At 56.1% G+C, this 24,790-nt stretch overlaps 2 protein-coding genes across 2 annotated transcripts; one reads left to right on the top strand and one right to left on the bottom strand.

Moving 5' to 3' along the window:
• The first annotated feature begins 297 nt into the window (after positions 1 to 297).
• Positions 298 to 21,017, top strand: dock5 (dedicator of cytokinesis 5). Its single transcript, XM_068738490.1, has 51 exons — positions 298 to 340; positions 2,932 to 3,015; positions 3,325 to 3,365; positions 3,438 to 3,493; positions 3,580 to 3,676; positions 3,749 to 3,897; positions 3,980 to 4,115; positions 4,205 to 4,362; positions 4,467 to 4,548; positions 5,235 to 5,364; positions 6,179 to 6,251; positions 7,627 to 7,769; positions 7,861 to 7,986; positions 8,101 to 8,225; positions 8,602 to 8,700; positions 8,788 to 8,860; positions 8,945 to 9,048; positions 9,119 to 9,299; positions 9,375 to 9,472; positions 9,548 to 9,637; positions 9,994 to 10,094; positions 10,182 to 10,316; positions 10,393 to 10,504; positions 10,584 to 10,654; positions 10,742 to 10,848; positions 10,956 to 11,092; positions 11,733 to 11,828; positions 12,031 to 12,129; positions 12,353 to 12,523; positions 12,619 to 12,719; positions 12,800 to 12,858; positions 12,944 to 13,098; positions 13,191 to 13,276; positions 13,667 to 13,823; positions 13,904 to 13,944; positions 14,079 to 14,169; positions 14,449 to 14,568; positions 15,581 to 15,670; positions 15,882 to 15,986; positions 16,158 to 16,299; positions 17,165 to 17,246; positions 17,320 to 17,404; positions 17,563 to 17,649; positions 17,736 to 17,912; positions 17,990 to 18,073; positions 18,148 to 18,285; positions 18,468 to 18,622; positions 18,723 to 18,846; positions 19,161 to 19,320; positions 19,462 to 19,571; positions 19,684 to 21,017. The coding sequence occupies exons 1-51, from the start codon at positions 298 to 300 to the stop codon at positions 19,783 to 19,785; spliced, it is 5,568 nt and encodes a 1,855-aa protein (XP_068594591.1). The 3' UTR covers positions 19,786 to 21,017.
• Positions 21,018 to 22,962: 1,945 nt separating this feature from the next.
• tas2r202 (taste receptor, type 2, member 202) lies at positions 22,963 to 23,943 on the bottom strand. The gene has a single exon (XM_068738468.1). The coding sequence runs from the start codon at positions 23,941 to 23,943 to the stop codon at positions 22,963 to 22,965; it is 981 nt and encodes a 326-aa protein (XP_068594569.1).
• Positions 23,944 to 24,790: the final 847 nt, after the last annotated feature.

Here is a 24,790-nt window from a genome sequence, read left to right as displayed (position 1 = left end):
GGCTGCTGGTCGGTCCGTTTCAAACTCAACCAGCCGTCCGTGAAGTAATCCGATTACAATCGGAATCCCCGCGGATTCGTTTCCGGACTGTTTTCTGTGATCCAGCGCCCGGGGCTCCCGGAGACCGTCACCGGGAGGGACGGTGGGCCCGCGGTTCACGCCCCCCCCCCCCCCCCGCGCGAGTCATGATGGCGGAACTGTAGACTGCGGGACGAGCAGGAGTCGAGCGCGCGCCCTCGATCAGCTGTTGTACATATTTGTTTATTTATTCCGCGTCTTTGTTCTTCCGGTCGGAGAATGACGCGCTGGATTCCGACCAAGAAGGAGAAGTACGGAGTCGGTGAGTTCGTGCGTGAACGTGCGCGAGCGTGCGCGAGCGTGCGCGAGCGTGCGCGTCTGGCGCGTCGAGTCTCTTCCCAGAAGTTCAGAGCTGGATTTAGGAAACGACTTTAAAGCGTCTGCGTGTGTTTGTTGTTTGTTTGTTTGTTTGTTTGTTTGTTTGAACCCCCGCGGAGGGTTCTGGGATCGTTCTCAGAGCTTATCTCGGTGTTTGAAGGCGGAGAGCTTCCCTGAACTTTGCTTGACGAGCCCCCGGGGGGCTCCTGGGGGGGCTGGGAGGACGTTGTTACACTGTTATAACGGTTTATTGTGCGTCTTCTCGCGTTATTTATAACTTTAACAATGAGGTGTGGCCCTCTCTGATCCACATGTGTTTGTTTGGAGGCGGCTCGGCTCCGAGTACGGAGGCTCGGAAGCGCCAAAACAGCGCAAGGGGATTCCGTGTGGATTCACTGTCCCAGTTAGGAAACTGGTCTGGAACCAGCAACATCAAAGGGTGCTGGTCCCCCCCCCCCCCCCCCCCCCCCGGAAAAACCCCACACTCTGTAACTTGTAACCATGGCAACAGAGACAAAACAAACATTCCAACAGAAGGCCTCGCTTCACGACTTGGTTGTTCCTGTGTAGAAAGTGACACGGAGAAAAGGGCAAAATGTGGCGTTTCCATGGTAACGCGTGGAATCTAGACGGGTTCTGTGAGTGGGATTTGTCCCGGGTCGCGGGTTCGGTTCCTCTCCGGCGTGCTGACAGGTCACTTTTGGGATTGTGAGCATCTTATGTATTGATTTTTTATTTTAATAGTTGACCTTTTGTGCTGGCTCCTGGCTCCGCCCCCTCTGTGTGTCTTTTGGCTCTTCCGGGCCTCCGTACTGTTCTGCTATCAGGTCGTCCTCCACGCCCTCACTATAAACGGGCCCACGGGGAACGTTTCCTCCCGCCTGGTCGGCAGGTCGGCGCTTACTTCACTGACTCACCGGCCAATCCGAGCTTTCAGCTTCAGACAGCGCTTCCTGGTGGGCGGAGTTGAGAACGCTGCATGGGCGGCGGTGGAGAGTGTGTCTGCAGGGTGTGTGAATCAGAGCCCGTCTGTGAACTCAGAACCGGATCCGCACTCAGAGTCCACATCAGGTTCTAAAGGAAGCGCCGCTGCCCGTTAATTCGCCCGGGAGCGGCGGCCCCTGCAGCCTGAACATGCCCACGCCACGCCCACGCCACGCCCACGCCACGCCCACGCCACGCTCACGCCACGCTCAACCGTTTTGAGTCCCTTTAGATCCGTGTTTGGTGTGATCACGCCGTTCTCCTTCCTCCCGCCTTGGAAGCAGCGCCGACATGGTTCTGATCCGGTCCGACATTTTTAGTCGGATTAGACCCAAACACACAATTTGGGAAGGGAGACGAGGATAAGGCGGAGCTTCACAGATGACATCAGGGTGACATCACGAGAGCGTCCTTATCTCTCCATCATCCGTAATGACATCACGGGGCTCTATGATCGACGCCCACAGAGCGGCGTCCATCTTTACCGAAGAGGTGCGACGCTTTCAGCCGATTTGCTTTGATGTGTTGGCTGCTAACTGCTATTAGCCGCTAACTGCTATTAGCTAGCACCCGAAATACGCCGTTTCAGATTATTGATTCCTTTATTGGGAGGAACGTGCTGGATTTTAGGATTTAAACATAAACTGGCTGTTTCCTGTTTGATTTGAAGTTTCCTGGAAGGATCAGAAAGCAGGAAGTGATGTCATAAATCTGAAAATAAGCCTGTGTGTGCTGTGGCGCCCCCTCCTGCCCGCTCTGCTGCCATGAAGAATGGTTTTCCTGTTGTCTGCAGGTGTCCCCCCACCCCCAATGTGGGCGTGGTCTTGGTAAAACAAATGTGGAGCTGTTGAGATCAATACGAGCCTGTTTGTTCATCCGATTCCTGCCAGAGAAAGACCGGCAGGAACTGTTTAAACGTTTACTGGGTTCATGGGGTGTGACATCATCATTGGCGTGGTGACATCATCGTGTGGGTGGACAGGCTGGGTGGCTGGAAAATGAACCAATCATTGACGTGTGTCCTTGATGAGGCGTCCCCCCCCCCCCCCCCCCAGGTGTCATCGTGTGAAACTCGTCCCCCAAGCGTAAAGAGAAGGTTTGACTGCGAGGAGACGTTCCGTGTGGGCGGCGAGAAGGGCGTGGCGAGGAGGGCGTGGCGAGCAGCGAGTCTCCGCCGCGTTCAGGCGTGTTGGGTTTGGTATTCGGGCTGAGCCAGTCGAGGCGTGTTCTGAGATCCGCCCCCCAGCAACGAGCGTTATTACCGTGCAAGTCGCTTCCTGCATCCCCGGAGCCGCCGCCGCTAGCCCGACCCCTCCCACACCCGTTCAGGTTGGAGAGTCAAAGGTGAGGGAGGAGTTAATGAGCTAAAGGTTCTGATCCACCGCGGCGCTGAGCGTGGCCTCGGGCCGTCCCTTTAAATTAGGAGGGCAAAGGTCGGCGTCGGACGGGTGAGGAGGAGATCCCAGCTCCTCCTCCACGCTCCTCTGGGAGGGTGTCGGTTGAACGCCGCGTGCCTTCCTGATAATGAGCCGGCCCCCTTTTCTCCTTCAGCGATCTGTAACTATGATGTCATCGGCGAGCAGCAGCTGCACCTGCAGGTCGGAGACACGGTGCACATCCTGGAGAAACTGGAGGGTGAGAGACGGGCGGCCGGGGGCAAGCAAGGGGCTCTCTCTCCCTCTCTCTCTCTGTATCTCTCTCTCCCTACCTCCCCCCTCTCTCTCTCTCTCTCCCCCTCCCTACCTCTCTCTCTCTCCGTCTCAACTTCTCTCCCTGTCTCTCACTCTCTCCCCCCCCTCTCTCTCTCTCTCCCTCCCTACCTCTCCCCCCCCCCCCCCCCCCTCTCTCTCTCTCTCATGTTCTGGTTCGTTGGGCTTGACCCGGTTCTTCTACCCTTTGTGACGACTGGTTATAAATAAAGTTTTCTTGTTTTTTTCCCGTCAGGCTGGTACAGAGGCCACACGCTACGCAGGAAATCTCAGAAGGTGAGGGCGCCGTCGTCACGCCGATGATGTCACGCGCTTGCGCCTGTTCTGATGACCTCGCTGTCTCCTCAGGGCGTTTTCCCAGCTTCCTACATCCACCTGAAGGAGGCCACGGTCGAGGGAACGGGGTGAGGTCGCCGTGGTTGTCCCGTTCTGAGACGCCGTTCTGAGCGCCCGTTCCAGAACCTGATCCTTGTTTGTTTGTGGGCGGCAGCCAGCAGGAAATAGTTATCCCGGCGGACCTACCCCTGGTGCAGGAGCTGGGGGCGACCCTGAGGGAGTGGGCGCAGATATGGCACAAGCTCTTTGTGGTAGGTGCCGGTCAACCCGGTCCCGGAGCGCTCTCCGGGCCCCACCTCTTAAACGGCGTGCTCTCCCGCCAGGCGAACAGAACCAGCCTGTTCCGGAGCGTCCAGCAGATGGCCTACAGCCTGATCGAGTACCGCTCCCAGATCGTGTCCGGAACGCTGCCGAAGGACGACCTCGTGGAGCTCAAGAAGAAAGTCACGGCAAAGATCGACTACGGGAACCGGTGGGAATCCGTCCTCGCCGCAGGTACGCCGCCGCCGTGACGGTCCATCCGCTCACTGACGCGGGTCTTCTGTGCTGCTAAGGATTCTGGGATTGGACCTGGTGGTGCGAGACGAAGCCGGGAACATGTTGGACCCCGACTGGACCAGTACGGTCAGTCTGTTCCGCGCTCACGAGACCGCGTCGCGCAGCATCGACGACCGGATCCAGGAGGAGAAGGCACGAATGACGGGCGCGTTCCTCTCGCGCGTCGCCGCCGTCGCCGGTACCGGCCCGCTTTAACGCCCGCTGCCTTCGTTTCTCTCCAGACGCGGCTGCAGAACCTGGAGATGCGGCGCCAGAGCCTGTTCAGCATGGTCCACACCTACAGCCTGCTCATGAACCTGAAGAACTTCGTGTGCAACATCGGGGAGGACGCCGAGCTGCTCATGTCGCTGTACGACCCGGACCAGTCCGAGTTCATCAGGTCTGGGCCGCCTCGTCCTCCGGATGGGCTCCGCCCACCCAGCTGCCTCCGCTCATGTTCCGTAGACGAGGCATCAAACGAGTTTCTGCTTCTGCCTGACGCAGTGAGAACTTCCTGGTCCGCTGGGACAGCATGGGAATGCCCAAAGAGATCGAGAAGCTCAACAACCTGCCAGCGCTGTTCACGGTAAGTGACCCCCCCCCCCCCCCCCGATTGTGTTCCGCTGGGAGATGGGATGAAGGGCGGGGGCGGGGGCGTTCTAACCGCCTCCCTCCTCGACGTTCTTTGAAAACGTTCCTTTTTAAAATCCGCACCAGCCCGGACCCGCCGATAAAGACGGGCGATTCAGGGATTAAAAGGAACGGACTTTGTTTCCTCCCCCAGTTCGGAGGGGGGGGTGAGCTGCTTGGGGGAGGTTTGTGCTCTCTGAGCGATTACCCTGTTTCATCCTTGGGCGTCTTCTCCGGTCCAGCGGAGGACGGCGTCCCGTTGATGTCCAGTAGGTCTCCTCTATGCAGATGATGTGGCTCTTTATTCCTCATCAGACCAAACCAAATGAACTCGGAACACGACGTCCTGCTTGTGAACCATGAATAACGGCGTCCTTCCACAAAGGCGTTGCAGCTGATCGACCCGTTTTTTCCTCGTCGGCGGCGCCGGTAGAATAAAGGCGTGGCTCGCTGTAAATGCCACGCGTTGATGGTTTTACGTCCCGTTTTATTGCCCGTCTGCCCTGCAGCCGCCCGTGTGAATCATTCACCGACCACTGATACAAGCGCGCCTCCTCCTGTGTGCGCCGGCCCAACCGTAGATCCCGCCTCCTCCTGTGTGCGCCGGCCCAACCTTTGACCCCGCCTCTCCTTTGTGTGCAGGACCTGAACAGCGGCGACTTGATGCGGCAGCGACTCTTCCTGGTCTGTCAGATCATCAGGGTGGGCAGCATGGAGCTGAAGGAGGGCAAGAAGCACACCGGCGGACTCCGGAGGCCGTTTGGCGTGGCCGGTGAGCTCCTCCTCTTTATTTAAAGGCCCACGGTGGGGGGGGGGGGGACTCCCTTCGTCTCCGGCCTCTCTAGAACCAGGATCGAGATCTGTTCGTTTCGGAGGTATAGTCCTCTGAGATCCCGTACCGGATCCAGATCAGACTCTGTTCCGGGTCTGATGATGATGTCATTGTTCCTTGTCGGCGATATCCGTGATGTTAGAAGAGAAAACCTAGTGCCCAGTATTATTTAAAGTTGATGACATCACGTTTTACCAGGTCAGGTGGTCTCAAGGCCATGTTGTCATGGCAACATCATTGTCGTCCAGGCTGAGCCACAGAATCAAACACTTTAAATCCTTCTCCTCCGACGCCCCGCCCCTCTGTGCCTGAATGGCCGTGTGCAGGTGTAGAAATGAAGCGTCCGCCTGCTCCGTGACCTCCGTGACCTCTGCTGAGCCTCGGCGAAGGAGTCGGAGGAAATTGGTTTAGCGGCCGTCTTTTTGTTTTCAGCCAGACGATTAGTGGATTTGATGAGAAACGGTTTCCTCTGCCGCCCCAGCAAATGGACTGAAGCCAGAGGGGGGGGGACGCGGGGACGCGGGGACGGGGACGGGGGGGGGGGCGCTTAAGGCACATCCCTCTTAGCCAGGAGAAACTAAATATTTCATGGAGAGAGCTGGGTGGAATGAAATCAGAGGCGGCGTTCAATCTGCTGCCCGGCAACAGGTGAGGGAGACGTGACGCCGGCGCCGCGTCTCTGCTCTCCGGCGACACTTCCTGTCTGTCTTTTCTGTTTCCGTTCCGCCTGGTGATGCTGTCTGTGTCGCCGTAGTGATGGACATCACAGATGTCGCCCACGGCAAAGCCGACGATGAGGAGAAGCAGCACTTCATCCCCTTCCAGCAGTGAGTGCTCCGTCCGCTCACCTCCTCCGTTCACCTCCTCCGCTCACCTCCTCCTCCGCTCACCTCCTCCGCTCACCTCCTCCGTTCACCTCCTCCTCCGCTCACCTCCTCCGCTCACCTCCTCCGTTCACCTCCTCCTCCGCTCACCTCCTCCGCTCAGCTCCTCCGTTCACCTCCTCCGCTCACCTCCTCCTCCGCTCACCTCCTCCGCTCACCTCCTCCGTTCAGCTCCTCCGTTCAGCTCCTCCGCTCACCTCCTCCGTTCACCTCCTCCGTTCAGCTCCTCCGTTCACCTCCTCCGTTCACCTCCTCCGTTCACCTCCTCCGTTCACCTCCTCCGTTCAGCTCCTCCGTTCAGCTCCTCCGTTCACCTCCTCCGTTCACCTCCTCCGTTCAGCTCCTCCGTTCACCTCCTCCTCCTAACGAATAGCCGGGAGGCGGGTTCGATTGTCCCACTTCTTCACCTTCACAGCGGCAGATGTTCACGAAACACCTGGACTGACCTCCGACATCTAAACCTCGGCGTCGCCTTTTATTTGAGGGAAGACAGAATCTCATTCTGGATCAGAACCACGGCGGTTCATATCGGACCCCTTCATGACTGAATTTAATTCAGACTTTACAAGGTCTGATTTAAAAAAAATAAACCCTCCGTTATAAGTAAATGGGAAAATCCGGATGTTTTTGTATCCAGACGGGAATCCGGATCAATCTCAGAATTTAGTGGGATCAAAGTTAGACCAAAACCCGTCTTCAGATTTCTATTCATCCAGATCCATCCAGCGGTCTTTCAGTAATCCTGCTAACAAACAAACAGAAGCTGCTCGGAGGACTCCGGGAAGAGACGGAACGTCGGAGGACTCCGGGAAGACGCTTCTTGCTGGATTATATTTGCGCGTTTCTTTCCTATTTCCACTCCGGGTTTACGTCTCGGACAGAAATAGCTGCTCCATTGTCGCCTGAGAATTTCATCCCGCCGCTCTTTCTGTTATTCATTTGTAATTATTCCGGACATAATTAACAGCGACATCCGAGTCTCGGAAGGGAAAGCAAATTAATTTGTTGAGGCTGGAGAGATAATTCCTGTCGTCTTTTGTGAGACAGAAAAAAACAGAAAATTAAGCGTGGGAGAAATCTGTTGTAGGAAACGGGAGGAAGGAGCCATTAAAGGATAAAACGCATCATCGCTCCATCCGGAGGGCCTCCTCTCCTCTCCTCTCCTCTCCTCTCCTCTCCTCTCCTCTCCTCTCCTTTTGATGCCACCTCCTCCTCTCCTCTCCTCTCCTCTCCTCTCCTCTCCTCTCCTCTCTTCTCCATTTGTTTGTCATCTGTCAGAGATGCCACCTCCTCCTCTCCTCCTTCCTCCCCCCCCCAGGATCGCCATGGAGACCTACATCCGTCAGCGGCAGCTCATCATGTCGCCCCTCATCCCGTCCCGAGTCATCGGGGAGAACGAGCCGCTGACCGCCGTCTTCAACAAGGTCATCGCCACGCGGGAGGTCAACCACAAAGGCCAGGGTAAAGGGGCGGGTCCTGAGACGGCGCCCGCTGGGGGGGCGGCTCCTGGGGGTCTCTGCCGCATTGGATTTCTTTTCGTGCTTGCTGGCAGGGCTGTTTGTGACCCTGAAGCTCCTCCCGGGGGACGTCGCCCAGGTGAGGAAGGACTACCCACACTTTGTGGACCGCAGCACGGCCATCGTCAGGAAAATGGGTTTCCCAGAAATCATCCTCCCAGGTGGGTCGAGGTCGGGGTCGGGGTCGAGGTCCGGGTCGAGGTCCGGGTCGCCGGGCGTCGCCCTGCGTGTCATTTCCGACACCGCTGTGAAACGTGTCGCCGCCTTTTCTCCAGGGAACGTGAGGAACGACATTTACGTGACGCTGCTGCAGGGCGAGTTCGACCGCGGTAAAAAGAAGACGCCCAAAAACGTGGAGATCATCCTGAGCGTCCACGACGACGAAGGCAACCACATGGAGGTAGAGGAGCTAGCGTGCTAGTTAGCAGCTTACTGAGAGTCTCCAAAGGTCCAGCAGAAACCCGAATGGTTCCGGACGGCGAGTGCCCCAAAGGTTCTGGAGAACTTGTCCTCTGGCAGCCGCGTAGCTCCCGAGGAAGCTGCAGGAAGTTGGACGAGCTCGGCTTCAGCAGGGACTTCCTGTTCTTCCATCAGCATTCAACGCTCTTAGCTTAGCGGCTGCCGCCGACACGCCCTGTTCTTGCGACCGCCCCCTTTCACCTGCTGCTTTGCATTCAAGCCTGCGCGCTAACGCTCTTAGCTTAGCGGCTACCGCCGACACGCCCTGTTCTTGCGACCGCCTCCTTTCACCTGATTTCTCTCCGGCTCTCCTGCAGAAAGCCATTTTCCCCGGAGCGGGATACGACGGGATCACAGAATACAAGTCGGTGATCTACTACCAGGTGAAGCAGCCGTGCTGGAACGAAACCGTCAAGGTGAGCTCGGAATCCGTCCCCTGCCGGATTGTGGCCGGTGTCATTCCCGTAGTCCCACCCCCTGTCTCGCCGCCCCCTCCCTGCCAGGTGGCGATTCCCATCGAGGACGTCTGCCGCTGCCACCTGAGGACGATGTTCCGACACAGGTCCTCCCAGGACTGTGAGTGGCGCCGCTTCGTGAAAGGAGCCCGCGTGAGAGCCTGCCGGCGATTTCACGCGCTTTGTCCCCCCGTGTGTCCTCCAGCCAGGGACAAGTCGGAGAAGCCCTTCGGCATGGCGTTCGTCCGGCTCATGAGGGGAGACGGGACGACGCTGAGGGACGGCAGACACGAACTCATCGTCTATAAGGTGCCGCTCGCCTCGGATCGGATCCCCGGTGATCAGCACGCCGTGTTTCACGCCTCCCCCCCCCCCCCAGGTCGACGTGAAGAAGGCGGACGACGCGAAGCTCTATCTGCCGCTGCCGGCGACCTGGAGAGAGGTGGAGGACAAGGAGAAGCAGACGGGGAAGGCGTTCCACCACTCCGGGGCGATCCCCGTGACGAAGGACTCGTTCCAGATCGCCACGCTCACCTGCTCCACCAAGCTCACCCAGAACGGTACCGGCGGGGCCGCTTCGGTTTGCGTCCGCCTTCCTGTCGGCGGCGGGTTCTGACGTTCTGCTCCTCCTCCAGTGGATCTCCTCGGCCTGCTGAACTGGAGGTCCAACCCGGAAGCTCTGGAGCAGATCCTGCAGCGGCTGATGGAGGTCGAGGGCGGCGAGATCGTCAAAGTGAGGCCCCGAGACGCCGGGCCGAAGGTTCTGCTGGTTCCACGCCTCCTCGTTGACGCCGTCTGTTCTGTGCAGTTTCTGCAGGACACGCTGGACGCGCTGTTCAGCATCATGATGGAGACGTCGGAGAAGGACACCTACGACGTCCTGGTGTTCAACGCTCTGGTTGGTTCCCCTCCAGAGCGCCGCCACGCGCGGGTTTTCATCCGGATTACGGTCCCTGAACGGGATCCGGGATCCGGATCCACCGCGAAAAAGACGGATTTAAAAACGTCTCCAAAGATTGAGATCGTGAACGGCCTCATCTCTCCTGCTGAAATGCGTGTCTGAACATGTTTCTGTCCGTCTCCATGACGACCGCCCTTTAGTTGATGTCGCGCGGCGGCCAATCGGACGAATCCGTTCGCCTCTGGCGCTCGGGCAGCAAAGGGTGGCTCCTGAGGCTGGATGACGTCACAGCCTTGATTACGTGTTTGTTTACTTGTTTACCTGCCTGCTGATTGGCTCTCCTGCCCACGCAGGTCTTCATCATCACCCTCATCGGCGACATTAAATTCCAGCACTTCAACCCCGTCCTGGAAACCTACATCAACAAGCACTTCAGCGCCACGCTGGCCTACATGTGGGTCTCCCGTCGCGCCGTTTGGTTTAGCTCCGCCCCCTCCTGTGACTGACGCCCGACTCGTTCACCCCCCCCCCCCCCCCTCAGGAAGCTGACCCGGGTCCTGAACTACTACGTGGGCCACGCCGAGGAGCCCGCCCTCACTGAGAGGCTCTACGCGGCGCTCAAAGCGCTCAAGTACCTGTTCAGGTTTATCGTCCAATCCAGAGTCCTCTCCTTCAGGTACCGGCGACTCCCGTCGACCAATCACGCGGCAAGGATTAACGCCGCTGATGTAATGTCTGGATCTCGTTCTCAGATTCTACGGGAACAGCGAGGACGGAGACGCCTTCTTCAACTCCATTCGCACCCTCTTCCTGTCCTTCAACACGCTGATGGACCGACCGCTGGACGAGGGCGTGAAGATAAAGGTAGGAGGGGGAGGAGGAGGAGGAGGAGGCGGAGCTTGTTTTACTCCTCCCGCTGAGACCTGCTTCTTGGCCGTTTCAGGGCGCCATCCTGAAGTACCTCCCCAGCATCATCAACGACATCCAGACCGTGTTTGACCCCGTGGAGCTCAGGTAACTCTCCGGAGGGTTCGCGCAGCGGGGAAGGAGAACGTCCCGGTGATGATTGACCTGTCTCTTTCTCCGGCTCCGCCCCCTCAGCGTTCTCCTGGCCAAGTTCATCGAGAGCATTCCCGACTCCCAGCTCGTGCGTCAGAAGCTGGGCTGCATGTGCAAAATGGTGGAGAGCGACCTTTTCAGGCAGCCAGGTAAGGAAACGCGCACCGCTGTCCACCGGGGACGGGAGCAGCGGGGGCACTCCGGTTCTGAGGTCCGGTTCTGAGGTCCGGTAAAGGGAAGGGCTGTGTCCCCTCAGATTGTCGAGACGTCCTCCTGCCGCTGCTGGCCGACCAGCTGAGCGGACAGCTGGACGACCACTCCTGCAAACCGGACCACGAGGCCTGCGCTCAGCTGCTCAGCACCATGTTGGACAACCTGGACCGGAAGGACGTGGTGAGGACAGTCCGGCTGTGGACCCGCGGACGATGTCCACCGGGGACATTAGAGCTCTGTAACAGCAGCATTAGAGTTTTGTAGCGTTAGCATCGGAGTATTGTAGCATTAGCATTAGAGTATTGTAGCCTTAGAGTATTGTAGCGTTAGCCCTAGAGTATTGTAGCATTAGCCCTAGAGTATTGTAGCGTTAGCATTAGAGTATTGTAGCGTTAGCATCAGAGTATGGTAGCATTAGAGTATTGTAGCGTTAGCATCAGAGTATTGTAGCATCAGAGTATTGTAGCGTTAGCCCTAGAGTAGCGTCAGCATCAGAGTATTGTAGCATTAACATTAGAGTATTGTAGCGTTAGCATCAGAGTATTGTAGCGTTAGCATCAGAGTATTGTAGCGTTAGCATCAGAGTATTGTAGCATTAACATTAGAGTATTGTAGCGTTAGCATCAGAGTATTGTAGCGTTAGCATCAGAGTATTGTAGCATTAACATTAGAGTATTGTAGCGTTAGCATTAGAGTATTGTAGCGTTAGCATTAGAGTATTGTAGCGTTAGCCGCAGCAGGTAGCCCAGGTGTGTCAGCCAATCAGCATCAGCTGTGAGTCGGACCCCCGGCAGCGTCTCAGGCTGTTCTGTCTGTCCAGGGTCCGACCCGAGGCCACGTCCAGCTGATCATGGAGCGTCTTCTCCGCCGGGTCAACAGAACCGTCATCAGCATGGACCGATCGTCTCCTCTCATCGTAAGACGGTCCTTCATCACGGCATCCTCCTCCTCAGCCGTCGTTAGGTGTCAGGTTTCCTGTCAAGCCGGTTACCGATCGGGGGATCAATGGGACGGTCCAGAAGCCGGTTCCCTCCTGTCTCCGCACGACGAGGGTCGGATGTCTCTCCCGCCGGCGCCTTCCGGGACGCTAACGGACGCCGTTCTTGTTTCCCCTTCAGGGTCACTACCTCGCCTGCATGACGGCCATCTTGAAGCAGATGGACGAGACGCATTACGCCCACTACATCAGCACCTTCAAGACGAGACAGGACATCATCGTAAGTGTCCGGGTCCGTCCCCCGGCGGCCGCATCTCGTCCCGCGACATCCCATCAATAACGGCCGTTAAAGCAGCCGGCGCCCTCCCTCCCCCTTGAGGGATCATTGATTATGGACTTTAAACGCGGTGGATTGTCCTGGCGTGATGAGGACGTCCGCCGGCCTCCATTAAGCCGCCGGAGCTTTATGTGCGGTAAAGATTCCCGTCCTCTGCCTCCCTCAGGACTTCCTCATGGAGACATTCATCATGTTCAAGGACCTGATGGGAAACGTCTTCCCCGCCGACTGGATGGTCATGAACCTGGTGCAGATGCAGGTGTTCCTCAGGGCCATCAACCAGTACTCCGGCGTCCTCAACATGTACTTCCTGGACCAGGCGCACTTCAAGCTGCAGGTGCGTCTCCTCCGCCTCGGTGGAGCTCACGGAAGGATCGCACGGCGAATCAGGAGGCGGAGCTAATGAAAGGCGTGAATATTTTGCCCTCGCAGCTGTGGAATAACTACTTCCACCTGACCGTGGCGTTTCTCACGCACAAGACGCTGCAGCTGGAATCCTTCTCCCAGGAGAAGCGGAATAAGATTCTGAACAAGTGAGCTCGATCCCGATTCGCCAACGATCGCTAGGAGGAGGCGACGGTGACTAAACAGGGCGTGGCTTTATTCACCGCAGGTACGGGGACATGAGGAAGGCGATCGGGTTCGAGATGAGAGACATGTGGTACAATCTGGGTGAGCGTTCCGATCAGCGGGAGTGACGGCGCCGTTGGTTCGGGCTGCCGCGTTATTAAATCCGTCCTTCGTGGTCGTCCCTCAGGCCCCCACAAAATGAGGTTCATCCCGGGAATGGTCGGGCCCATCCTGGAGGTCACGCTGGTGCCGGAGCCCGAGCTGAGGAAGGCCACCATCCCCATCTTCTTCGATATGATGCAGTGCGAGCACAACTTCAGCCTGGAGCGCACGTTCCAGCAGGTGAAAGCCCGCGGCGGCGGCGTGCCGGGCCAGGCGCCGGGCCGGGCGCCGCGTCCCACGCTGGATTATGAACTCCCTTCTTATCTTTGCAGTTTGAGAACGAGCTGATCACTAAATTGGATCAAGAGGTGGAAGGCGGCCAAGGAGACGAGCAGTACAAAGTCCTGCTGGAGAAAACGTAAGGCGGAGCACAGAGCGGCGGTCATGGGGGGGGGCGGAGCCGGACGGACAGGATGATTGAAGCTGAAACGCGTTGGATGAAGCCACGAGCAGAAAACATCAGGAAGTCAAACGGCGGCGGATTTCTGTCAGGCAGAAATGTGGTTTTGATCTTTTCGGGATCTTTCCGGGATCTTCCACGTCTATAAGATCCAGTTTATAAAACGCCATTTTAGATTTGTCTTGTACGCTTGTGTTCGTAGACTATTCAAAGCGCCTCAGGCGCCGGCGCCGTTTGTCTAACCGTTTGACGCTTTTATCTGAGACAAAGGAGACCCGTCTCCCGGGACGCCGGGACGCCGGTTCGGCTTAATCCTGAACGATGGGTGCCGGTTCTGTTTACCTGCAGCTTACTGGAGCACTGCCGGCGCCACAAGTACCTGTCCCAGTCGGGGGAGGAGCTAGCGCTGCTGCTCAGCAGCCTGCTGGAGAACCTGCTGGCGTACCGGACCATCACGCAGGACGAAAGTCCAGAACACCGCATGAGCTGCACCGTCAACGTGCTGGTGGGCCCGCGTTCACCTGGGGGGCGGGGCCGAGCGCTGCGGGGCGGGGCCATGCACATTCACCTTTATTTCTCTTGCAGAATTTCTACAAAGAAAAGAAGAGGGAGGATATTTACATCCGGTGAGTCTGATGTAAAAGCCTTTGATGTTCGATTGAACTGCAGCGTCTCCAAAGGGACGCTGGACGGTCTCAACGGGGACGATTCCAGATCCAGATCGGTTGGTCCGGACTCTGACCCATGTCCTGTCCTGCAGGTACCTGTACAAGCTGAGGGACCTGCACCTGGACTGTGAGAACTACACGGAGGCGGCCTACACTCTGCTGCTGCATGCTGAGCTGCTGGAGGTCAGACCCGTTTCTTCCTGGGGGGGGGGGGGGGGGGGTGGGTCCTCATTATGATCTGCATCCGGGTCCAGGTTTAGTTATTCATGGTTACAATCAGGATCAGCATTGGTTCCGGATCCACCCCGACAGGTAAAGGTGTGCTGTGGGGAACGCACCCCGACAGGTAAAGGTGTGCTGTGGGGAACGCCCGGCCGCTGCAGGTGTAGATGAGACCCTGGAATGTTTCTATTTGATCCGTTGGCTCGACTGAACCTTTACGGACGCTGGTCTCACCCTCAGTGGTCGGACAAGCCCTGCGCTCCTCACCTGATCCCCCGAGACGGGGAGCACGTCTGGACCCAGCAGGAGCTGAAGGAGAGACTCTTCCAGGAGATCATATGTTACCTGGACAATGGCAAGGTGAGATTAGCTGCCCCGTTACCTCTCACCCGGCCCGTTACCTCTCACCTGCCCCGTTACCTCTCACCTGGCCCGTTACCTCTCACCTGTTTGTTACCTCTCACCTGACCCATTACCGCTCACCTGACCCGTTACCTCTCACCTGGCCCGTTACCTCTCACCCGGCCCGTTACCTCTCACCCGGCCCGTTACCTCTCACCCGGCCCGTTACCTCTCACCCGGCCCGTTACCTCTCACCCGACCCGTTACCTCTCACCCGACCCGTTACCTCTCACCCGGCCCGTTACCTCTCACCCGGCCCGTTACCTCTCACCCGACCCGTTACCTCTCACCCGGCCCGTTACCTCTCACCCGGCCCGTTACCTCTCACCCGGCCCGTTACCTCTCACCTGGCCCGTTACCTCTCACCTGACCCGTTACCTCTCACCTGGCCCGTTACCTCTCACCCGGCCCGTTACCTCTCACCCGGCCCGTTACCTCTCACCTGGCCCGTTACCTCTCACCTGGCCCGTTACCTCTCACCTGGCCCGTTACCTCTCACCCGACCCGTTACCTCTCACCCGGCCCGTTACCTCTCACCCGGCCCGTTACCTCTCACCCGGCCCGTTACCTCTCACCTGGCCCGTTACCTCTCACCTGACCCGTTACCTCTCACCTGGCCCGTTACCTCTCACCCGGCCCGTTACCTCTCACCCGGCCCGTTACCTCTCACCTGGCCCGTTACCTCTCACCTGGCCCGTTACCTCTCACCCGGCCCGTTACCTCTCACCCGACCCGTTACCTCTCACCCGGCCCGTTACCTCTCACCCGGCCCGTTACCTCTCACCCGGCCCGTTACCTCTCACCCGGCCCGTTACCTCTCACCTGGCCCGTTACCTCTCACCTGGCGCGTTACCTCTCACCTGTCTGTTACCTCTCACCCGACCCGTTACCTCTCACCTGTCTGTTACCTCTCACCCGACCCGTTACCTCTCACCTGTCTGTTACCTCTCACCTGTGCCTGTCTCCTCAGATGTGGGAGAAGGCCATCGAGTTGGGCAAGCAGCTGGCCAAGATGCACGAGAGCCACATGTTTGACTTCCTGGAGCTGAGCCAGTTGCTGGTAGGACGATGTCTCCATGGAGACGCGAGGGACAAACCGGTTCAGGCGAATTGATCGTTGCGTAGCGATCAGACGTTTTTTTTGCTGCTTCAGCGCTAGTAGGAACTGGAAGCAGCGACATTCCCGTTTATTGAGGCGTAATTTGAGACTTGAGCGGGATGTTTAAAGCGTGATCTCTGGGAGACGTAATCGTCTCCGTCTCCTGTGGCAGAAACAACAAGCCAAGTTCTACGAGAACATCATGCACGCCATGCGTCCTCAGCCGGAATACTTCGCCGTGGGATACTACGGCCTCGGATTCCCGTCGTTCCTCAGGGTAAGAGGCCGATTACCTCTCCAAATAAACCGTCAAACGCAATGAACGGACCTCTCGGGCGTCCCTGCGTGAACGGGGTTATCGGCGTCCTGACGAGACGCGGAAATGTCCAAATGAAAACGGTCCAATGGAAGGGAGACGTTTCTCCTGCTCTGTGTTCCAACGCTCCAGAACAAGATGTTCATCCACCGGGGGAAGGAGTACGAGTGGCTGGAGGACTTCAGCCAGAAGCTGCTCTCTCAGTTCCCCAACGGCGTCCGGATGACCAGCACGGCGCCCCCCGGAGACGCCATCAGCAACTCCCCTGGACAGTGTATCCTTTCAAACCGGCAGCGGAGCGTCGGGAAACATGTCAACGTCTATGAGATGACTCTTCGTCCTCTGGAAAAATTGTGACAAGTCTAATGTAAAATAAATTAAATATTCCTTTAATGTAATTCAAAAAATCCTTGATGTAATCGTTAAAAGAAAGATGGAAAATAAAACGACTAAAAGAAAATCTAAAAATATCTCAAGTTCATGAAGGCTGTTTAACTGCTTCATCATGTAATATTGATGACATCACCTGCAGTGACCCCCCCCCCCCACCAGCAGCAGAAACCATCTGTGACATTTACCCACAATGCACTGCAGCCATTAATGATTTAGATTTGTGATCTGTGAACAGGATAATGAAGGTTCTGTGCTTTTCTACCCATCCAGAGGGTCCCACACAGTCCAGGTTCACACAGGGAAACAGTCCAGGTTCACACAGAGAAACAGTCCAGGGTCATGCAGTAAAAAAGTCCAGGTTCACACAGTGAAACAGTCCAGGTTCACACAGAGAAACAGTCCAGGGTCATGCGGTAAAAAAGTCCAGGGTCACACGGTGAAAGAGTTACTAAATATATATTTTTTAAAGTGAAATCAATATCGAGTCAATATCTAACGTAATTTGATACTTTTGAAAATAATGCAAAACTAATTTTGAATTGTGTGTTTTTATTTTCATTGCTAGTTAGCAATTGTTAGCATGCTAAATTGGCTGCATGACAATGTAAGTGGTGGCATCTAATGGCGCTGCTAGCATCCGGACTCCACCCCTGCTAGCATCCTGACTCCACCCCCGCTAGCATCCTGACTCCACCCCTGCTAGCATCCTGACTCCACCCCTGCTAGCATCCTTAGCGGCGCCTCAGACATCCAGTGCTTCACCGTCAAGCCCGTCCTCACTGTGCCGCCCCAGTTTAAGGACAAGGGGGTCCCGGAACAGATACTAAAGTGCATTACAGAACACTCACAGATTTATGGGTCGCTAGTCGAACTCACCGGTGTCCTCCCCTGCCTCTTGCAGCTATTACAGAACCAACGAAGTGGACCAGTTCCAGTACTCCAGGGCCTTCAGGAAAGGTGAAAAGGACCCGGACAATGAATTTGCAGTGAGCGCTTTTTAAATCTCCTTTAAAGTACTGAGCTCATTAATGTGGGCACACACTCATAAATTAGAACTCGCCGCCTCTCTCTGAAGATCGGTACCGAAGTGTCCCCCCTTAATGTCCCCCCTTAATGTCCCCCTGATATTTATTCCACCCCACAGACCATGTGGATCGAGAGAACCACTTACATCACCGCCTATCGCTTCCCTGGGATCCTGAAATGGTTTGAAGTCAAGTCGGTTTCCGTGGTGAGAAGCTCCTCCTCCCTCCGGCTCTGGCCTGTCCCGCCGCCGCCCCCCTTTGAACTGTCGGGCTAACTCTTCTGGTGCGGTAGGAGGAGCTCAGTCCTCTGGAGAACGCCATCGAGACGATGGAGACGGCCAACGAGAAGCTGAGCAACCTGGTGCAGCAGCAGGCCTGCGACCGCTCGCTGTCCATCAACCCGCTGTCCATGATGCTCAGCGGCATCGTCGATCCCGCCGTCATGGGCGGCTTCTCCAACTACGAGAAGGTTCGTCTGTCTGCGTGAGGAACGGGGGAGCCAATCGGGAGAGGGCTTCACAGCGCCCGTCCGTTCTATCCTTTCAGGCGTTCTTTACAGACGCCTACGTCCAGGAGCACCCGGAGGACCAGGAGCGGATCGAGGTCCTCCAACACCTCATCGCCCTGCAGGTGACTCCGCCCCCCCAGCTCCCTGACGGCGATGCGGAGCGTGTTGGCTGATTCTCCCGTGTCTTCCCGCTCAGATCCCCGTGCTGGCGGACGGGATTCGCATCCACGGCGAGAAGGCGACGGAGCAGCTGAAGCCGCTGCACAACCGCCTGGTGACCTGCTTCCAGGACCTCCGGGAGAAAGTGGAGAAGCAATACGGCGTCATCACCTTGGTGCGTCGCCACGGGGGCGGGAGGGCGGCGGCTTGAGCAGCCGTGCGATCAGACACGTCTCATTCGTAGCCCGTGCATGCCGTTAGCGCGGGGACGCGAGTCTGTCTTCCTGTAGCGAGCACGCCGCTCCCGGCGTTGGGCTCCTCCCCCCCCGCCATGCTGAATCCCGTTTGTGTTCCCAGCCCTGCTCTCTTGCCGAGAAGACGAAGAAGAGTCGCGTGGGCTCCGTGGTGATGCCCTACATCACGTCCTCCACCCTGCGTCGCATGTCCACCGTCTCCGCCATGTCCAGCGGCTCCGCGTCCTCAGACGGACCCTCCTACGGTTCCTCCCACGAGTCAGTCCCTGCTCCCCCCCCCCCCCTCGCCTGCTTCTTGCCTCATGTTGCGTTAGACTCTCATTTCTGCCCCCCCCCCGCCCCCGTTGTCCCGTCCCAGCAATCGCCGGAGCTCCGTCTTGTCCCGATCCGAGGAGGACAACAGGATCGCCCGGAAGAACAGGAAGGAGTGGAGTGTGAGCAAGTCCCAGGTCCTGCTGGAGAGGCCGTCGGATGTAGACAAGGTAAGGCCCGGTTCCTGGGGGGGGGGGGGGGCATTTAATTCCTGTTATATTTCTGCTCCTCCTGCTGTGAGCGGGGAGTCGCTCCTCCTCCTGCTCCTCCTGCTGTGAGCGGGGAGTCGCTCCTCCTCCTGCTCCTCCTGCTGTGAGCGGGGAGTCACTCCTCCTCCTGCTCCTCCTGCTCCTCCTGCTGTGAGCGGGGAGTCACTCCTCCTCCTGCTCCTCCTGCTCCTCCTGCTGTGAGCGGGGAGTCGCTCCTCCTCCTGCTCCTCCTGCTGTGAGCGGGGAGTCACTCCTCTTCTCCCTTTTGGTTCCAGACTCCTCCGGAGAAGCAGCAGAGACCCAAGAGCCTCCAGCTGGGAGACCGGCGTCTCACCCTGTCCCTGTTCCAGGGCGTGTCGGCCCAGCTGAGCCTGTCCCACCCCCTCGGCCCGGGGCCCGCCTCCCCCCACACGCCCCAGACTCCACGCAGCTCCAGTGTGTACCCAAACACGCGCACGCGCACGCACACGCACGCGCACACGCACACGCACACGCACGTCGCGTTTAAACGTCGTAAACCCGCCGCTGCTTCACGTCCACCTCTCTCTCTCTCTCTCTCTCTCTCTCTTCTGGCAGGTTATTCGTCTCTTCTCAGCGACAATGACGGCGGCGCCGGCGACCCCCCCGGGACCCCCCCACCCATGCCTCCGAAGAAGCACCCGCATGACATTGACAACTCCGCGGAGGTGCCGTGAGAAAGCTCCGCCCCTCCGCTCATGCATATTTAATGACGCGTGGAAGTCGAGATATTCCCGTTTTTACTTCCGTTTGAAGCGCGGCTCTCTTTTCTTCCCGCAGTTCACTCCTCCGCTACCCGTGAAAATAGAGAGCAAGCCCCCGCCGCCGCCCCCCAAAGCCCGGAAGTCCATGTTCCCCCCGAACGAGCACGCCCCCCACTAAGGCGCCGGCCTTGGAAGCACGGAGAGACATTCTGATGCAAGGCCCTTTGTTGTGGTGTTCGGTCTGTTTTTGTGCCTCTTTTTGTCGGGCGGGGAGGGGGAGGGGCCCAGGGTGGCGTCGGTCTCCAGGGGGCATCGATCGGATGCTTCATCCTCGAGTGAAAGTAAAGTGTACAGACTTTATCGTTTTATTGCAGGGGAAAAGGAACAAATGATGCCGCGATGTAATATTTAGCTTCGACGTGACACTGGACGACTTCCTGTCCCCTCAGCGGCGTTCCCAACGGGAACATTTCCACAGCGGGAAAAAAGCTGCGTTGGCTCCGTTTATACGAGTCCGATGAAGCGGTTTAGGTGCTGTTCAGACCCGGGGTCGGCGCCCGTCCTGGTTCCGATAAATGACTGCTGTAACGTTAATCGGTCAGTAGGTGGCGCTGCGTTACAGCGCCACCAGCATGCTAACGAAACGTGGCACTGGGGCGGCATTAGATCCCGTCACACTGAAGCATAGCGAGGTGGGACCAGGTTCTAGAGGGGACCCCCCCAGGACGGACGCTGGACCGGGTGTGGACATGCTGTCAGACACTGGATGGCGCCGATGAATGTGCAGCAGCTTTTGGTTGACGTTTTGTGATGATGCTGCTTCTGATCATGGTGACGTTGAACATTTTTAAGTTCGGCACCGTGAGCAAGCGGACAGCTAGTTTAGCTTAGCTTAGCTTAGCTTAGCTTGAACAAATTTCACCTGCAATCCAAGAGGTTTCTTCAGTTCTAAAGTCCAATATATATATATATTTATGTATATATTGATATGAGAGTGTTGGTAATCTTTTTCAACGTCACCATGAAAGTAAATAAAGCACCTCCCGAAATGTCAAACCGGTCCAGGTAAGAACTTTAGATGCTGTAAGGTACAGATAAATTCTCTTTAGTTTATGTTTCAGGTGTTGGTATTTTCATTCTTAAATTATTTCTATTCCTTGAAATTTTCCAGAGATGGTTTATTTTTTATTCAGCACGAATTTTTTTAGAAAAGAAGCAGCTGTTTAAAATACTGAATCTATACATGTAAGGTTTTTAAATGGAAATTATAAAACCAAATCGGGGTGTCGGTATTTTGGTTCCGTTTTGTACGATACTTTTTATACAAACTGTTTTTCAGGAGTTTTGTAATGTAATGATTGAACAAAAAATAAAAACTTAATCTTAAACAGATTTTTTCCTGAACTTTAAAGAGGAAGAGAAAAGTCCGAGATTTCTTGTTTGTCTGAAAACTACACGTCACTGTAGTGACAGCGCCTTCTGCTGGCAACAGGAAGTAATCCCTCTCACCGTGACGTCATTTCATGACGCAATCGTCACACGATTTACTGTAACATACAATTAGTGGGTGTCCTCCAGCGCCACCTCTTGGACAGAGTGGAAAAGAGTAAAACCTGTAAAAGAGTAAACCTGTAGAGCAGGTTTTTCAAGTATGGCAGAAAAACATTCACAAATGAAAGGTTCCCGGAAACAGTATTACTGCAGTAGTACTACAGTCTAGAACCTAGTAGTACTAGAGTCCAGACCATGTTATTACTGAAGTAGTACTACAGTCCAGAACCTATATTACTGCAGCAATACTACAGTCCAGAACCTAGTATTATGCAGTAGTACTATAGTCTAGAACACGGTATTACTGCAGTATAGAGCACAGTATTACTGCAGTAGTACACAAGGACCTCCTCATTGAAGTTTTACATATATTTTTTGATTATATTTTTCTATAACGGCTTTAAGTGTGTGATTTCAGGTGTGTGTTTCCAGGTGTGTGTTTTCAGGTGTGTGTTTTCAGGTGTGTGATTTCAGGTGTGTGTTTTCAGGTGTGTGTTTCCAGGTGTGTGTTTTCAGGTGTGTGATTTCAGGTGTGTGTTTTCAGGTGTGTGTTTCCAGGTGTGTGTTTTCAGGTGTGTGTTTCCAGGTGTGTGATTTCAGGTGTGTGTTTTCAGGTGTGTGATTTCAGGTGTGTGTTTTCAGGTGTGTGATTTCAGGTGTGTGTTTTCAGGTGTGTGATTTCAGGTGTGTGTTTTCAGGTGTGTGTTTCCAGGTGTGTGATTTCAGGTGTGTGTTTTCAGGTGTGTGTTTCCAGGTGTGTGTTTTCAGGTGTGTGATTTCAGGTGTGTGTTTCCAGGTGTGTGTTTTCAGGTGTGTGTTTCCAGGTGTGTTTCCAGGTGTGTGTTTCCAGGTGTGTGTTTCCAGGTGTGTTTTTTCAGGTGTGTGATTTCAGGTGTGTGTTTCCAGGTGTGTGTTTCCAGGTGTGTGTTTTCAGGTGTGTGATTTCAGGTGTGTGATTTCAGGTGTGTGTTTCCAGGTGCATGTGATGGCTTCAGGGAGCATCATGTGACCAGGATGCCTCACCTGGTGGCGCCGCAGGGCTGAACTGACGTCAGCGTTACAAACAGGTGTGCTGATCGCTGTTGACTCGGGGCAGGTTAGCTTTTTTCTTGCCCCGCCCAGGTTCAGACAGGAACACACCTGGGAGCCGTTAGGCCTTCGCCCCCCCCCCCCCCATGCGGACAGAAGACGGACATCATTAGCGTCCCGGCTACGCTCTGGGGTTTGCCCCTTCGTGTAAAACCTCGTGCAGCCTCTGTGAGGACGGAGGAGATGGCTCCAGGTGGCGTGCTGGTGTTTTATTGATGCGCCGTCCTCCCACGGCGGACATGTATTTTTTAACGTTTCCTGATGGGTGTGGAGTTGCATCATGTCCAGGCTACTATCGCTGAGGGACCCGTCTCACAGACCAGACTATTATTTGTCCTCCTGAAATATTTATTCATGAGCGCAGTCTGCTGAGATGTGGAGGGAGAAACTGGTTACCTGGCGACCGATCAGCTCCCCGTGCTAACTGGCTAATAGCTAGCTATGTAGCTAATAATGCTAGTTACCCTGGAGAACAGATTGTAAATGATTCTTTGTGAGGTCGGACCTTTTTGTTTTACTTCAGTGCAACGTGAAACCAAACAAAACAGAACCAGGCTAACAGTTAGCATGTTAGCAGCCATTAGAATGTCAAGATTCGATGCTGCGCTCCTTAAAGTGAGCGTAAACTGAGACTTGACATTGATTAGATAAATCGTACATCATGATTTTGTTGTTTAAATATTGATTTTATTGGTTTGGGCGTGGCTTAAAGGACTCATCCCTTTTTCACTGTGGCAGGAATTCTGTGCTTGTCCTTTTGTTCCGGGATCTTCAGACAAGACAAACACGGATATTGATCCAGGCAGACGTTGAAGTCACGGACGAGCGCCTTCCAGAAGCTCTTCTTCCCGTAGATCAGCACCAACGCCGTGGCGGCCGTGTAGATGGATGTGAAGAAGAAGGTGAGCACGATGATGTTCTCGTGGTTGACCGCTATCTGGTACTGGACGTACAGGTCTACCACGAGGAAGACGGCGAAGACGGCCACCAGGGACAAAGCCATCTGGATCACCCTCATCTGAGAGCCCAGCTTGGGGCGGCGGGCCCCGTTGGCGCTGGCCTTCATGTTGCGGAGGTGGATGGCCAGGTGGGTGGAGATGGAGACGCAGCATTTCATCATGAGCACCCCGGGAAGGACGTCGGCCAGGAGGAGGTACGCGGCTTCGTACACCTGAGCGGGCCGCGTGTCGGGCAGCAGGACGCCGCAGTCTTTGTTGACGGCGGTGTCGTTGTCCAGGTGGAACACCACGAGCATCGGCATGCAGGTTCCCAGGCCACACAGCGGGATGAGGAACACCGCCAAGGTCACGTGCTTCAGGATGCTGGCCTGCGCTTGGGTGTAGCAGCGGTTGGGGGCGCTCACCAGCTTGGTGCTGTAGTAGAACGTGAGGAAGCTGGTGTCCCACATGATGGTGAACTTCAGGCTGTAGACCAGCAGCAGCATGATGGTGTAGGGCATCTGGTCCAGGCGGCAGCGGCCGTCGAGCTCGTCCATGGTCATCCAGAAGTAACAGACCAGCTGGTGGGCCACGTCGGCCAGCGCCAGCGCCACGACGATGCTCTCGCTGGGACTCCACTTCTTCTTCTGCCTGTAGTTCCACAGGCTCATCAGGAAGATGTAGACGTTAAAGAAGACGGTGGTGACGGCCAGCAGGCCCGTCATCGCCCACAGCGCCAACTTGATTCTCCCGAGCATCGCAGAGGCGTTGGGAGAACGACGTTCAAAGAGATGGAAGAAGGCCGCGTGTGCACGAACACCCAACGGGGCGGCTCTTCATCGCCGCCACAGAGCGGGATCCGTCACAGTCCTCCACCGGGCCTGCGGAAAAGACTCGCACGTTTAGCGTTTGAAAGCTCCGTCGGTCTTTTATGGTTTAAAATAGATGCAAAATCTACACTTTAGCTGGTCGGATGCAAACCGCGGCGTAAAGCGGTCGGCGTGATTCGAGCCCGTTTTTTACCTCACATCAAGCCCCCCGTCAGGCGTTTTATCGTTGAGTCCAATCCAGCGGTTCTGCTTCTGTTCTCCTCCCGACAGGCGGCTGGCTCTCGGCCGCCGTTCACGGAAGCCTTTCTTCTGGCAGCTCGCCGTTAATCCTCGCAGGATGCTCGCAGCAAAGCGACGCCTCGGATTGGAAGCCGCTTTTATACGTGAAGCTGCGATTTGCATCGGTCTTGGCCGCCGGTAGCGGTGAGGTCGCATTTGCATCGACCCGTGCAGGATACGCGCCGGTTCTGAATATCCGGTGACCTCACTGTTCCCTCGGCCCGGCATGCAAAAGATGGCTTCTGCAGCTCGGCCGCACATTTACACCAAACCGCACCGTGGTGCACCAGAACCAGAACCAGAACCAGGACCAGAGCCAGGGCCCAACCTGAGCGATGCCTTCAGTGACATCAGACCAAACTAAATTCAGCAAACATTAAAATTTGAGGCAAAATGTCCTGATTTTTCAAAAAACGTCCCCTTATTTCTGGATTGTAAGAAGTCCTTGCTATGTAGGAGAAAGTAAACACACACACACACACACACACACCTATTT

The sequence above is a fragment of the Brachionichthys hirsutus genome, chromosome 4 (assembly GCF_040956055.1).
Source record: "Brachionichthys hirsutus isolate HB-005 chromosome 4, CSIRO-AGI_Bhir_v1, whole genome shotgun sequence".
NCBI lineage: Eukaryota > Metazoa > Chordata > Actinopteri > Lophiiformes > Brachionichthyidae > Brachionichthys > Brachionichthys hirsutus.
This window is presented reverse-complemented; position numbering and strand designations above follow the sequence as displayed.

What these genes read in the sequence shown, in the direction of transcription:
- dock5 (XM_068738490.1), top strand. Translation starts at nt 298, where the DNA reads ATGACGCGCTGGATTCCGACCAAGAAGGAGAAGTACGGAGTCG. An exon ending in GACCAGTCCGAGTTCATCAG is followed by an intron (nt 4,363 to 4,466) that starts GTCTGGGCCGCC and finishes TGCCTGACGCAG; the next exon opens with TGAGAACTTCCTGGTCCGCT. An exon ending in TTTGACCCCGTGGAGCTCAG is followed by an intron (nt 10,655 to 10,741) that starts GTAACTCTCCGG and finishes CCGCCCCCTCAG; the next exon opens with CGTTCTCCTGGCCAAGTTCA.
- tas2r202 (XM_068738468.1), bottom strand. Translation starts at nt 23,943, where the DNA reads ATGCTCGGGAGAATCAAGTTGGCGCTGTGGGCGATGACGGGCCTGCTG.